The sequence below is a fragment of the Thermobia domestica genome, chromosome 8 (genome assembly GCF_964235325.1).
Source record: "Thermobia domestica chromosome 8, izTheDome1.hap1.1, whole genome shotgun sequence".
In the NCBI taxonomy this organism is placed as follows: Eukaryota; Metazoa; Arthropoda; class Insecta; order Zygentoma; family Lepismatidae; genus Thermobia; species Thermobia domestica.
This window is the reverse complement of record NC_137461.1, coordinates 15,562,008-15,578,041: the sequence shown is the minus strand read 5'-3', so window position 1 is coordinate 15,578,041 and position 16,034 is coordinate 15,562,008. Positions and strand designations below refer to the sequence as shown.

General features: G+C 34.8%; 1 protein-coding gene across 1 annotated transcript in view; it reads right to left on the bottom strand.

Annotated features, from left to right (window-relative positions):
- Nucleotides 1–15,331, bottom strand: part of LOC145691798 (uncharacterized) — a 39,309-nt gene extending 23,978 nt beyond the window's left edge. The window contains exons 1-6 of the mRNA XM_081767112.1: nucleotides 15,274–15,331; nucleotides 14,014–14,061; nucleotides 10,992–11,063; nucleotides 4,961–5,026; nucleotides 2,667–2,735; nucleotides 1,789–1,893 (exon numbers count right to left, since the gene is read on the bottom strand). Of these exons, the coding sequence (XP_081623238.1) occupies nucleotides 1,789–1,893; nucleotides 2,667–2,735; nucleotides 4,961–5,026; nucleotides 10,992–11,063; nucleotides 14,014–14,061; nucleotides 15,274–15,331 (418 nt within the window). The remainder of the gene's footprint in view (nucleotides 1–1,788; nucleotides 1,894–2,666; nucleotides 2,736–4,960; nucleotides 5,027–10,991; nucleotides 11,064–14,013; nucleotides 14,062–15,273) is intronic.
- Nucleotides 15,332–16,034: the final 703 nt, after the last annotated feature.

Here is a 16,034-nt window from a genome sequence, read left to right as displayed (position 1 = left end):
CGTAGAAATTGGGATGAGTGGGAAAATACAGGCTGAGTCTGCATTCGTAATACACGTATTATAGTATTGTGAGCAATAAACTGTAGACTCGACAATATTCTTGCTTCTCGTCTGAACTCAGGAGAGCATGACTAGTTCATACATACGCGACCCCTTCAATCGTGTGCTCCGATCTTATCCTGGACATTTTACTTGACGTCATCCAGAAGTAGGACAATATATATCTCCATACCAACAGGATGACTCAGAGTGCTGTACTCTGGTCAAGTAGTATCTGAATATAAGCTTTACTAAGAACCTTCACCTTCGTATAGTGTATTGTCTAGTGATCTCCAGCAGAGTTCCGACAAAGACCAGCTACGTTTATATCTACCACAAACTATACATCAGACGTTCAACGTATGTATGATCGTATACCTACACGAAGTGTTGTTGGTGTGTCTCGCAATGGTTATATATGCTATTATCGTGAGTTACGTATGCTTTTTCTACATTATACATCCCTTAGGATATGTTCGGAAAGTCTCACGGGCCATGTGGTTAAGAGGTATTACTATTACGAGCTTTTTCTTGCGTACTGACTTTGACTCTGATCCGACTTACTGTGCGTTCTTAAATGTGGTTCCAACACAATATATAATCACTAATGAGACTTGAGTTGTCGGAGAACAAACGAAGTGGTACATCTTGAGTTTTGTAGTTTTACAGCATAGCAATTTGAAATTTCTTGTTTAATGTTGCACCTTACTATCCATTTATTTCCATTACATTGTTTCGAAACTTTCCACAAAGAATATTTTAACTTCTGTATTTCTATTAAATGTATTTCTAGTGTGTACTATTAAATGTCGAGCACGTCGTAATTTTAGTGAGGATAAATGCCAAAATCAATTACTCCATTCACTCCTTTTATTCAAAAAGAAACAAACTTCAAGTTACGCTCTTGAGACATTCTAAATAAGGTAATAGAAACAGTGTCAATCAATCAAGTATACACTGACAACTCCTCAATGTGTTCGTAATTTATATAAAGTACCCCAGTAAGCAAGCATAACTATAGTAAGTGTAAGATTACCTTTAACTTTTCTTGATAGATTTAACCTTAGAAATCCTCTCTGTGTTTGGCTTTGTCAAGTGTAAATTTTAAATCATGGTTCGAGTCCAGATAGCTTTGACGCATAAACTCGTGTATGCTTAGCCTAGATATAAGAATAAGGCTGTGTAAGAATGCTTGTGTGGTAGACTTTGCCTTAGAGATTCTCTCTGTGTACAGCTTTGTCAAGTGTAAACTTCAAGTCATGCTTGACAGGTGTGTACAGTTAAAATAATTTTAATTCTATTCTTATCTTAGTATGTATTGTTGTCAAGCCTGAAACAAACTTGCAATCGAGGAACTAGCAAGATTGTTATAGCCTTAGTTAGGTCTGCAGCCATGTAAGTGCAAATTTGTGCAGCCTACAAAATTGACATTGAAGGTATGAGTAAAGCTATTAAAAGTCTAGGTGTTATTATGGCCCATATATATATAAAGATTAAAACGAAATTAATTCAGGAGAGCACAGTATGTAGAATAATAAATATACATTAACATCTTGGTTTCATTTCTCAAAGAAGTTTTGAATGTAAAACTTTTGAGTTTCTATACAATTGAAGTACTCAAGATACATACATTTCAAACATTTTAAATTGAGTACCAGGAACACATATAGAATGCAAAGGTCTCATTCCAAGTGGAAGGTTAAGCTCTATAATGTGTTAGTTTATTGTTATTAGTGTGTAAAGACTTACGTCCACCGCCTCCTATTCGAAAGCCACGAGTTGGAATACCAAATGCACTAACAGGAGCAGGAGGTGGATAATAAGAGAAATCAGCTTCATACTCACACGGAACTTCTAGAGGAGAAAGAGGAGAAGATAGAAATTAAAATTATTTTTACAATATAATTAATCCATAACAGACTCCGAGAAAAAAACTTCTAGGTATATAATAAATCATTACTACTATGCTGAGAAAGTTATGCTTCATAGGCTTTGTTCTTAACATAATACATAATAAATATCATTATTATTGCTTGTATGAAAATCAACTTATAAATACTATTCATCTTTAAATGCAAAGACTGCGTAAAAAGAATTTTTCATCTATAAATGCGAAATTAGGTCTTAGGGTAGTTTAGATTATGATTGTACAGGTAGATGAAGAACTAATGATCTTGCTTCTAATAATAAGTGCCCACGGCTGGATAAATTTCTAATAACGGTTTTTGTACTAATTGTCGAATTCTGAATCTAATACAACTATTTTAAAATATATCCTTCCATGGCGTCACGATGAAAGTGACCCCAAGGATGGTATCTTCGAAGGCGGCTTATTCCTAGCGAAGACACTTAAGTATCCATTATTATAACAATATTTAGATTACAAGGTGTTTCAATTAGACACAAACAATTAGCCAGTTTCCTTAACAGGACAAGTAGTGTTACAGAATTTCTTAATAATGAGATAAAAAATACACTACTTTTAAAAGTTAACATACTATTTCATTGTAATGTGGTGACTTGTTTCATTGCGTTACCGATGTCCAACGAGTGGACGAGTATTTTCGAAACCTCTGTGTGGATTTGAAGGCAAATACAATATTTTTTTTAAAAATAATATTTCTTACCTGTTCCATTCTCCTCGTCAGTACATATTAATCGGGGAGTTTCTAGTTCCGACTCTTCGTTTCCGTAATCTGAGAAGGAGGAGATTTTACATTAGTGAAAGGCAACAAACAAATACATTTATTTTATATCTGTTCCTGGAAATGTAAATCTTTAAATTAAAAAAAAAAAAAAAGTGTTTGAAACTTACAGTACAGGACAAATCAAAATGATGGACAGGATTTCAAAATTCATTCTGTAAAATCTACTTAAACACATGTTATTCTGAGACATGCATTTCGAAAGGCTTACTTTCAAAGTTTAATTTCCATATAGTGTTTCCACTTGCTTAGAGTCAGCAGAGAGCATGAAACGAATTACAGATATTGGCAGTAATATGCTACAAAATATTTGGCAGAAAATAGACTACCAGCTTGATGTGTGACGTGTTACACGAGATCATCACATAAAATACTTGTGATATGTTTGGAGAAAACTTCGACAGGTTACCTTTCTTAGCACATGTCTTACATTAACATATGTTGATTAAATTTGACAGAATAAATTTTTGAAACCGGATCCATCACTTTCACTTGGCCTTATATTACTCAGTTTCTTGACTACCTTCTACATTTTTAAGCATCCTGAATATAGAGTTGTCTTTTTTATCAAATGGCACTGTATCAGATTATTATGTATTTCAGATCCAATATTAAATGAAAACTCACAAATTTATATTTATTATCCAGTGTTATGAGTTAAGGATGCTATAGTACCACAAATACCCAAATTTAGGAGTCCGCACAATAATAACAATGCTTGTGAGACGACAGTGCATCTGAACATCTAACGTACCTTAGTGCCGTATACTATAATCCCGTGAGATATAATTTGAATAAATAGGATTATAAATTAGAAGGAACAGAAATTATGTTTTCAACATGTTATGAATTTAATAGGAAAAATTACAAAAAACAGAAATTATGTTTTCAGCAGACAATATTATGATTAAATAGGAGAAAATTTACAAGGAATAGAAATTGTGTTTTCAAAAGGTCTTATATCAAAAATATGATTAGATAAATATCACATCGAATCTCGTAAGTAGTTTTCGACAGACATAATTATCACAATGTAATTACAAGAATTTGACATCTTAAACTGTTGCATAAATATGACAAACATTAGTATTTGCAACACTGCTTAAGATTATGTAATTGCAAAAACCTGTTGAATTTGTTTGATGTTTGACCAACTACCAAAAACTGTTGCTACAATATCAAACAAATAAAATACAGTATCAACCATTTATAGAATTTTTCACCAATAAGTCACCTTGAAAAGTATAGCAATGTCTACGTATGTTTTTCATATCTCTGAAACGGTTTGATATACCAAATCGAAGGAAACGACATTATCCTATTTTTCTCCATTAGAAACTATGTATGTGACTGTGATTATTATCTAAACAGTCTTTCCATATAAAACCTTTTGAAAACACAAATTTTTATCCCTTGTAATTTTGTTCCTTTTAGCTGAAAAGTTAGAAAGGTGTTTCAGAGTAAATGATCCACCTTGTGCTCCATTAGTAATATCCATTAGTAAACATTAGTAATATAGATAAGATTTCCTATAGTTCTTTTCTATGAAAAAAAATTTACTCCATCAAAAATATTTTGTGACACTACAACTTTCCATGCACATTGCCTACATGAACGTATCTTTTCGTAACTTTGAACTATTTCCAGATATTATTTAGTCAAATATTTGTAAAGATGGGCGAAGAAATATAAAAAGAAAAAATAGCTGAGAGTTACTAGAAGATTGAAGTACCGAGGAAAGTATGGAACAAAGAAATCTCAAATTTGTACTGAATAAATTGTCATTTTAAACTTTTCTTCAATTTTTTAAATTTTTTTTTTATATTTTGGAAACATCTACAAGTCATGTGGTGCTAAATACGAGGAAACAAGTTGTTGGTTAAGATTTGGAGCAGATTTTTGTTTCTGTCTGTTCAGTACCAACGTTTGCAACCGGAATATACTGTGTACTTACCTAACCGGAATATACTGTGTACTTACGTATACTGTGCACATTTTACTATTTAGTGTAGTATATTACAATATATTGTCAATTCCAGTTAAATTAATTAGTTTTGTTTTGTTGGCTCTGCTTGATCTCATAACAAAACGAATTGAAAAAAAAGAAAAGCATCTCAATATAGTTTCTCGAGAAAAAACGTCTCTGGAAAATGTTTCTGAAATGTAATTTTCATATATGAACACAAAATTGCAAGAATATTTCTACTGCAGCTTACCATAATAGTCAGGATATACTGCATCTTGCTGATAAGGCCTGGTGTTTGGTGAGTCATTTCCATAATCTGGAAAAGCAAATAAATAAATACAATATTTACTGAACACATCATGACTTGTCCTTAATACTGAATTGTTAACAGCTAGAGCTGCCCAAGAGGCAATACATCAAAGGTTATTCCTAATGAGACCCAGCTCTTTCAATATAAAAAATATACTTGCTGCCCGAAAACATGACTTTACGGCGTGTTTTCAACCAGCGCCGTGACTTGAAACTTTTCTTGGAATCCCTAATAGAAGACATTACGCTGCAATGGCTTTAACATATTTTCGTTTCATTTAAGAGAATTTCTTAAAGGTGTGTATCGTATCATATGGGATAAGATAATTTAATCTTCAAATGTGATCCCTTTGAACGGCAAGTTGCTGGGCCCCACAAGTCAAGATCCATGCCCAGTGTTACCAATCCGGAGGAAAACTCACTAAATCTAGGAGATTCGGCTTTCAAGAAAGCAAATTATCAGTTCTTGACTGGCATTTTTGATAATTTTTCTAGTGACAATTTGCCGACTTTTTTCAAATCCAGAAACTTTTGAACTATGAATGAGTTATCCTTCTGTAATCAAGGACTATTAATTAGAATCAGTTTTGATACATGTTTATTTTCGTTTGCTTTAATCAGCGCAACCGATTGTGAGTTAGACAACTATACAGGGAGGCTTCCCTCCACATTTCATCCATCTTTTATCCTCTAACGGATAACAGCTCCAGTCTTCAAAGTCGTTTAATATGCACAATTTCCAATGAGAAACACAAATATTTCAACTATAATAGAAACAGATAAACTGTAGAAGCTTGAAGTCAAGTAAGTGAAAAGTTTGTTTCGTTTGTGGACTTTTAATTCTTGTGCATTTTTAAACATCTTAAATAAATATAACATTTAACCAAACTTTATTTAACCAACTCTTGTTATAGTTATAGTTTCGGCAACGTATTATTTCCTTCATCTGAGATGTTATGTGATATATTGTCGAATTTATAAAACAGATGACTAATAATGAATGCTCCCTTTGACCAGCCTTCATTTCTTATCTAGGTTTTTAAGTTATGAGTAGTTTCGTAACTGGATTGAACAGTATTTATTTATTTATTTTTGCAGATAACATGATGTAAGTATTTGATTGTTAATTGCGTCGAAAGTATTACGGGCACAAGTTTGTTATCAACATTTTAACCCAAATTGGAATGATTTCGTCACTCGTTTGGGGACTTTTCGTGTCAGCGTATTATCAACACTGTCCATAATATCATTAGCTGATTCCGCGTATAACTGACCTTATTTGAATCAGTTAATGCAGAAAGGGCTTCAGTCAAACAAACTTAGTTTTGAGAAAAATAAGAAAAAACATTGCAGTTTTGAAACTATAAAATCAAGATGAACTATTTTCTTTTTCCGTGGAGATAAACATTTTATTAATCGAATGCTGTATAGGAAAACCATTTTTTTGCTCAATGCCATGGTAAAATAAAATGGTTTTCGCTGTTGACTGAAGCACATGTAAATTATAGAGGAAGCCCTGTATCCATGTAATTTTAAATTATATTATATTTTGCTCTTTTTAACACAAAACCGTGTTAAGACGTTTGTTTGCAAGGTTCAAGATATTGCAGGTCTACCAACCCAACGGGACGAAATCAATAGCTATTGTAATTAACATATAAAACAAATATAATCCTCCATGCAGAAAGGGCTTCAGTCACTAACTCAAGCCCATGCTGAGTAGAATAATCGAAGTTGACATCTGTTTATAAACTGTTAAACCAATGAAACTGAAGCTCTTTATAGATAGGTGTACCCAATAGGAACAAAAATTCGATGTTAACTCAATTTCGCCAGTTTGATGACTGAACTCCTTTCTGCATAAACTAAGTCATTTATTACCCGGAGCTCCAATGGTCGGTAAAGAGAAACTAGTATAGTATTATAAGATAAAACAAAACATAGGAGCCAAAGTAAGTGCTCCTGTATTTTGGTTCTAAATAAGAGGCCAGTATGTAAGGTATTTAGTATTTTCTTTAACAAGTATCTATTTGTTAACACTTTCAGGTAAGGAATTCCAATGTTACCGACTGTCTATTAAGTATCTCATTATCAGACCCATTTCGCTTTAGAACTGCATATTGTTAGCTTAACTTGACTCTAGGCTAATTAAAGAATGAGCTGTGGACATAAGTGATTGAAGCTATGCATCTTTCTAGGTATTAGCCCGGAGCCACCATATTGTAGTTGGGAACTGCAGCCGAACTGTGCGAATCACATGAACATAGTACAATTATAAGCTTCTTGGAACATCCCAAGGAATATATTTATATATGATACATTTTATGTGCATCATATACGTAATTCTCCAGGCACAGAGGGGGGGGGGGCACAATTTTATCAATTTTTATTCATAGAAACTAGCACACCTGCACATCCCGCTCTAGCGCAGGACATTACTGTTGTCTGAATGATTGAATATGATACAAAATTTAAAATATTTTATGTCTAGCAAAGTAGTTTTAATAACACGTTAATAAAATTTTTAATTAAGAACTTCTCCATAATTACTCGAATTTAAGAGTTCTCGAATCTAAGACGCATCCCGATTTCGCTACGTTAAATTAAGGAAAAATAGTAATATGTTTCATTTTTACTATTACTAAAGCGCTCTTTGATATTAGTCATTTTCGGTAATTTTTATATATCCCTCTCCCCTCACCATGTATCTTGAAAATTTGATTGAGATTAGTTGGGTTGTTCAAGAGTTAAGTTCTATTTATTTTTATATATTAATCTCCATTTTCCCTCCCCTTCCCTAGATTCTACCGTCAAAGTGAAAATATATATATATATAAAAAAAAATACTTTCCAGGCTCGGACGTCATCTATGTTGAAAATTTGATCGAGATCGGTCGGGTGGTTCAAGAGTTATTAAGTTTTATTCATTTTCATATATTTGCCCTCCTCCTCTCTGCCTCCCTAAGTTATACCATCAAAATGAAATAATAAAACACTTCCCAGGTCCGAACTTCATCTATGTGGAAAATTTGATTGAGATCGATCGGGTGGTTCAAGAGTTATTAACTCACGAACAAGGTCACTTTCATTTTTATATTTACTGACTTTCGTATGTCTCCCCCTCCTCCGTAAACTCTACGTTGTTCCGTCAAAGTGAAATGCAAAAATCCATCCCAGGCCCGAACATCATCTATGTTGAAAATTTGATCGAAATTGGTGGTTTCGTTCAAGAGTTACTAAGTTTTATTTATTTTTTTATAATTCACCCTCCTCCCCTCTCCTAAGTTCTACCGTCAAAGTGAATAACTAAAAACACTGCCAGGCCAGAACTGCATCTACGTCAAAAATTTGACCGAGATCGCTCCGGTGGTTCAAGAGACTAACAGTCACAAACATAGTCACTTTCAATTTGGATCTAAAGTTTTTTTGTTCACAGATATCGCTATCTATATATAGATGTGAGAATTTTTAATTTTGCTTGCCCCCGTCGCGGTATACGGACAAAATCTCGCGGCCGAAACATCGCCGCCCAAAATCTCACCGGCCAAAACCTCGCGGGACAAAATCTCGCCGGGCCAAAACCTCGCCGCCCAAAACCTCGCGGGGCAAAATCTCGCCGGGCCAAAACCTCGCGTGGCCAAAACCTCGCCGCCCAAAACCTCGCGGGACAAAATCTCGCCGTGCCAAAACCTCGCACCGAATGAAACTTTTCTTTAAAATTTACCCAATGTGTTTCCTAATATGCAATTCCACATTACAAATAATAATAATAATAATAATAATAATAATAATAATAATAATAATAATAATAATAATAATAATAATAATAATAATAATAGTAATAATAAGATACAAAACATCGTGTGCGTGGGCTTTCTCGGGTTATTCCCGTTTCCTCCCACTTTCTTTATTCGATTATTTCCTTCATCCTGGCCATCTAAGTCTCCTTTAACCTATAGGACATAATCAAGGGACGTCGTAAAAACTCATATATTGTTTCATATTTTCATAAATATTATTAGATTTTTGTTAAAATTTTAAGCTTTTGAATGTTCCAAAGTTCACGAAACTAACCTCGTTAGTTGTCATTACTTTCCTTATGCAGACTTTCTTTCCCTATAACCAGTTTAAAAACATCCTGTCGCCCTACCTTCACATTGAAATCCTCTAATACAGAAATATAATTTTCATATGGTATCGCGGGACTTGGTCAAATACCCGTGATACTTCTTCTGAAACAGCGTCTTTTATACCGTCATCCTTATCATCTGTTGGAACATTTACATTTTGGTCAGGCGAGATTTTGGGTATGGCGATATTTTGGGGCGCGAGGTTTCGGCCCAGCGAGATTTTGGCCCGCGAGGTTTTCGGTGGCGAGGTTTTGGCCAGGCGAGGTTTTGGCCCCGCGAGATTTTGGCCCGCGACGTTTTGGGCGGCGAGGTTTTGGCCAGGCGGGGTTTTGGCCCGGCGAGATTTTGTCCCGCGAGGTTTCGGGCGGCGAGGTTTTGGCCAGGCGAGGTTTCGGCCTGGCGATATTTAGGGCCGCGAGGTTTTGGCCAGGCGAGGTTTTGGTCCGCGAGGTTTTGGCCGCGAGGTTTTGTACCCAAACCCCTGTCGCAATGGTTGGCTTGATGTTCATAAAGTTATATATTTTCCAAATATTTATTCCATTCTGCATGTCCCGCTTCTTCCATGTCCCTAGACCTGTTAAGGCTTGAGCTACGAACATTCGAAAATTATTTTATAAAATCTGCATTTTTGTTAAAAAAAAAAAAAAAAAAAAAAAAAAAAAAAGTCACCTGGTACAATCGGTTTATTTGCAAACATTTGTAATGAAATTGCTAGATACTTGAGAAGGCTACAATCTAAAATGCTAGACAGGCCCGTATCCACGGGGGGCAAGGGGGCCGGGCCCCCCTAAACTTTGGCTGGCCCCCATAAAATTTCACGGTAGGCTTGCAAATGAACTATAATATGGTGATGAAGTATAATATGATTGGGTCGGGCCCCCCTAACTTCTACCGGGCCCCCCTAAATTTTTGGGCTGGCAACGGGCCTGATGCTAGATTTAAGTTAGTATGCACTCAACTACTTATTGGTTGGTGTTTATTGTCTTTTATCTTCTGTTTTTATTAGTTTCTAAGATTGTAGCATATTTAAACAAAAAGACTTCTGCTTTACCTTACTTTTTTAAAAAGAAAATTACTAGATTCGTTCAACTCTCTTTGCTGGGATCGCCTAAAGAAAATAAACATCTAAGAGCAAAAATAACATAAAAGTCTGAAACTAAAATTATTGAAATAAACTGGTACGATCATACGCAAAATTAAAAAAAGGCGAAATAAAAATATGTAAATAATATGACGATAGCGTACCAATGATAAAACTGAGTTGAGGATTAGCCTAGCTTACAACAATAAGCTCTTACAACGTAGGTACAAGTTCTATGGAAATTAAAATCAATTAACATACGTAGTGATCAGTCACAACAATGATAAATTGGTTCCTTTACACAGTGGTGCCCACCCCCCTCATGTCCATGACGCACCCCCCCTCAATTGCCTATCCGTAGGTGTTCTTCTTTGAAAAAAAAATCTTTTCGATTAATTTTGACACCCTCTCAAACATATTTATAAAGATTTTTAACCCCCCCAAAATATTTCAACGACGCAGTTTGCGTCATAGCCCTCCCTTGTGGGCACCCCTGCTTTACAATAAACTTCTTGGTGATCAATTTTCTCAACAGAAATAACCAAAATTCTCCAGAACTTGCAGTGTAACGATATTTCGTTTTGTCATCTTTACATCAAGCAATTACTCTTTAATATCAAGTGAGATTAGCAAGTTTTCCGATCCAACCGTACATACAATAGTGCCAAAATATTACTATTAATTAGAAATCAAGAATGTTATTACATAACACATAACAATACAGTATTTAGGTGATTTATAAAATATTCTGAAGAACTTACCAACAGTTTTTGATCTCAAATATTCCTGAAATTTGTATTCGAGTTCGTTGCTGATGAAAGCTTTGAAGAGCTCTGAAATATTGTAAATTAAAATACGTAATTTAATTTATGTACTAAACTATTACGATTCCATTAGTTAGTTGTTTAAGTAATTATTTATTGACAGACAACATGACATTTGAATAGACAATAATTAGGCGGGTGAAAGATTGGCATTACGTCCTTAGACTTGAAAATGTAGAACTTAGTACTAAAATTATAATTTTTACCCAATTGTAATAAGGAAAATTAGTTTTAACATATCAAAGAGCAGTGTTTCTTCCAGACACGTTATTGGGAAGGGGGGAACACTGCCTCCGGAGCTCTGAGAGTGTTCCCCGGACGAAACCAAAATAATACGCCTATAATATAATAATAAATAATATAGTATCAGAAGTGCCTCCCGGAACACTACGTGTGCCCCCCCCGGAACATTTTTTCTGAAAGAACAACTGTCGAAGAGCCGTACCAGTAACCGCTAAAAATCCCTGTTGCTTTTCTTTGTAAACTTATTTAGAATAAAATTAAAGTTATTTCTTATAGCATTTTTCTCCCCTCTTAGTTACCAAATTCTTCCATCTCCCTGATAAAAACCGCCATTCATATTGTGGCTTATTTCGTGCTCCTTAGTGTTATAAGCATGGTTGCTAACCCTGATAAAATTATCCCGTTTTATATTATATTACATTCTAGAATGCTTCAATTCTTAGGCTCATAATATAATTAGTTTCTCTCCATTTTCTCTAAAGCTATGCGTAAGGATTTACACTCACGTCCATTATCTCAGAATTTTGTTTACCTCAATGCGACCTACAAGATTGAAATGTATCTCATCTTTGGACGTTTCCTTTCGTAAAATTCTAGTAACATTGTATGATTTTTAATCTTGATTCGTAATAATTAAATTTTTGTTATATTTAATTTTAATAGTATTAATCACGTTTAATTTAAGTAGCACAAAAAGTTTAATTTAGGTTTAGTTTAAGTACTACCATTCCGTACTATATGGGTTGGCCTATTATTCCGTACCTGCAACAGTGATATAATCGTCCGATTAGAGTTGTGTGTGTGTGTGTGTGCAGGCAGCACTAAAGTGAAATGACTGTCCAGGCCCAAAACCAGCTACAGAGGTTTGGGGGGCATGGGTATGTTAGGGGTGGGGCAAGTCATTAAAAAATTATCTTATAAGTACTTTTTTTTTGTATTAATAATAGCATTTTGTATTGAGGTCTGGAGGGGCGACGAAAAGTTTAGGGAAAGTCAGGCCCCCTCTGGTTGCAGGCCTGTGGCTGCTGTAATACAAAATCCCGCCAAATGTAAAGTGAGATCTGTCATACGACTTCTGAACGCCAAAGAACACAATGCAGCTGAAATCCATCGGAATTATGTGCTATTTACCGACCGGCAGTTATGAGTTATGCAGACGTCAGGGTAGTACAAAGTTTAGAGAAGGGCGTTCAAATATTCATGACGACAAGCGTAGCAGAAGAGCTAGTGTTCATACGGACATTCTGGTGTAAGACGTTAACAAGAAAGTGTGATTCCTTCACCAATTCACAAAGAGTTTCCAGAAACGTCTGCAAAAAGAGTGCATCGAATTGTGAGTGACAAGCTGGGTTACCACAAAGAGTGTGCGAGGTGGGTGCCAGAAATGCTGAGAGACTCTCACAAACAGCAAAGAATGACAGCTGCAAGTCATTATTTTGGACCACTGGAGACAGGATGGAGATGGCCTCTTTTCTCACATAGTGACGTGGAATGAAACCTGGATAGTGTATCGTACGCCATTGGGAAGTCGAAGCAGCAATTAATGCAATGGCGGCAAACTGGTTCTCCTAAAGCAAAGTAATTTTAAAAAACACCATCGGTTCACAAAATCATTGCAACAGGTTTCTGGACTAAAAGAGTGGTTGTTGTGGTATTCTTGGAACCGGAAAGTAATATTACAGCGGATGTATATTACTAAACGCTGAATAATCTGCAATGTGCCATCCAAAATCGGGGAAAATGAACCATATGCTCCGGAATATTTACGATTCATGACAACGCCTGCCCACACATAGGTGCTCGTACTGTTAAGATAATTCAGTGATTTTGATGTGAACTATTCATCACCTTTAGAGTCCCCAGCGATTTCTTTCTATTAATTCACCTGAAAAAGTGGCTTATATCGAAACGTTTCAACGACAATGAAGTGCTCAAGATGTCAATTCTGGATTGGCTCCATTCTCAGGTGACAGACTTTTACACAGAAGGTATATGGAAGTTTGGGCCATGCTAGTAGAAATGTTTGGAGGTTCGTGATGGTTATGTCAATAAATATTCAAGATATGTGTATGTATATAACTCATAATAAATTTCTTGTTGTATCAGTTTTTTTTTTTTTTTTTTTTTTTTTTTTTTTGTCGGTCATTTTTTGAGATGCGGTCTGTAAATAGATAATATTATTGATGATAAAGATACTTCCGCATATAAGTCAATGGTCTAAAAATTAAAGATAGTTCAGATATTCAACATTTATAGAAAAACAGTTCTACTTGTATTCCTCATTACTATTGAACGTTGTAGCGCTTAAAGGATGGAGGTGTTATGTTACATGTTTCGAAACGTTGAACTGTGACGGTTCGTGCACGTATTATACGTTACTCATACTACATAACGCATCATTTAGTAAGGCCACGTCCCAGTGAAGAGATTTGGAAACGATGAAAGATGTATATTAACAGACATAGTTGTGAAAGTCAATTTTAGCGAAAATTGCAATTTGTTGCGCAACACCTTTGTCCTCTAAGCGCTTCAGTTGTTAACTTTGTAACTTGAAATGGTGCTACAATCATTTTCGCCCTATAAGTAATATCTAGAATTGCTCAGTTTGTTTCTTAATACGTAAAGTAGTTAAAATCAAAATCTCTTTGTTAGCGTTACACTCAAATATATGTTTCAAGTTTGATGCTAAATTAATTATTACTTTAAAATTACTTACGAAGAATTGACGATTCATTATAGCTACTGCTTTCTAAGCTTGGATAGCCTGTAGAAATAAGAAGCAATAAGACGTAAGTTTACAGCACATAGTAAAAACAATGTGCAAAATCGCTGCTTTTTTCACAAACTTATATCAACGTATTAAATAGATGTTCACTAAATGCTAATTGTATGTTTGAAAACCACAATTTATTTTTAAAAAATGAATTAGATGAAAACGAAATCTTTTAGTTTAACGTCCCACGTTTAAGCTCTATAAACTAAGGAAGATCGGTGCAATGAAAATGGGGAAGAAAACGAGAGAGTACTCTGAGAAAACCCACGGGCACAATGTTGTCGACCACAGTTACTTACTTTGTAAACAGCAAATAAACATAAGGAGTTAAAAAAGTCGAAAGAAGCATTTAGGTAGAAGATAGACATCTTTTCTGAGACTGTAATTTAACACTTACAAAAAGAAAGAGAAAAGAAAAATAAACAACGAAAATCTCATTGAATGTTTCGTTTAGAGACTATTGTACGTATGGAATGATAAATATGTATGTCCTTTGTAAGCATGTAGGTTATATAGGACAAGATCTACACTTAAAGTGAGAATCTGCACTACTCTAATACTTTCGACGCTCTTACGCCGGAACCAAAGACAGAGTTAATGACAGGACGAGTTGAGACAGAATTTTCGTGACAAAATAAAGCACTTAAAATGGAAACTGACACTTTCCGAGAGGATACATCATTCTTTGGACAGCTTTTTTTTCTCTTTCTCCAGATGAGACAGCCTTAACTTTTCTCTCGTAGGCAGTCTCTTACTAAAGATATGCCGTCGAGGACTGAAATGTAGGCATTACGGAAGAATGATGGCCAACGAATGGAAGAGTTCGTTAGGCATGGAGAAAAATTCAAAATTGAAATGAAATTAAGCTTTGGACTTAAACGTCCCATAATTATACCCTGTTAGCCTAAGGAGACGACGATAAAGCCAAGCGAATGATGATGGAAGAATTCATGGAATGAGAAAGTGCGAGAAAACGGGTACCCGAGAAAACTCACGGACATGATGTTGTCCACCACAAACTCACCTGGCCGGGAATCGAACCACAGACTCCACGCACCAGAGATAAGAGCTATGGCACTGAGCCACTGTGGCATTACTCTAAAATTATATAATGTAGAATAATTTTGCGGAAGGTTCCCTCAACTTCAACCTTACGTCTGTTACAAGAATTTCAACACTTCTTGCGCATCCATAAGCTTAGACTGTCAGCTATCAAATGACATTTGAGATGATCCACTGGAGCGGTTGGCACAAACGCCATTTCGTACACAAAATTTTCAATATTTTTTACAGTATCTAATACCAATGTGAGATTTCTTCCCAACTTTTTGTATTGATTATCAGTATAAAATTTCTGCCCATGTTTTTATTGGTTATTACTTCTGTAAATTTTACGTGCATGTTTTTATTGATTACTTTTATGCTTCATGGCTTATTATCATTATCATTTTAAAATTTCTTTTCATGTTTTGAATTGATTTTTACCAGTGAAAATTTCTTTCCGCGCTTTGAGTTGATTAATGCAAGTGCAAAATGTTTTGTTAATGATTTAAAAACGTAAAATTTAAAACTACAAGTGAAGATTCACTTTATGTTTCCTCTAAGATTGTGAGTATAATTATGTTTTTTTCTTTAAAAAAAATGCTTGTTTCCTAAAAAAAAAATGTATTCCAGAAGAATCTTTAATTCCTTATCTTTGTTTACATTCAAATAAAATTTACGCTTAATTGAAAAGGTTTACTGTATAATGTATCTTATCTCTATATTAACATAAGATAAGTCAATTAACTAAGCTAAAGTTTTAAAAGTGATTTCCCAACTCTTTGTATTGCTTATTTACCACTCGCTCAATTTGCAATATTCTTCACACACACAAAATATGTTTGTGCTAATAGAGAGGCGGTAACACTTTCACACACTTACACAGCTGAAACCAGTTGAAAGCACACGGCCTAATGATACTC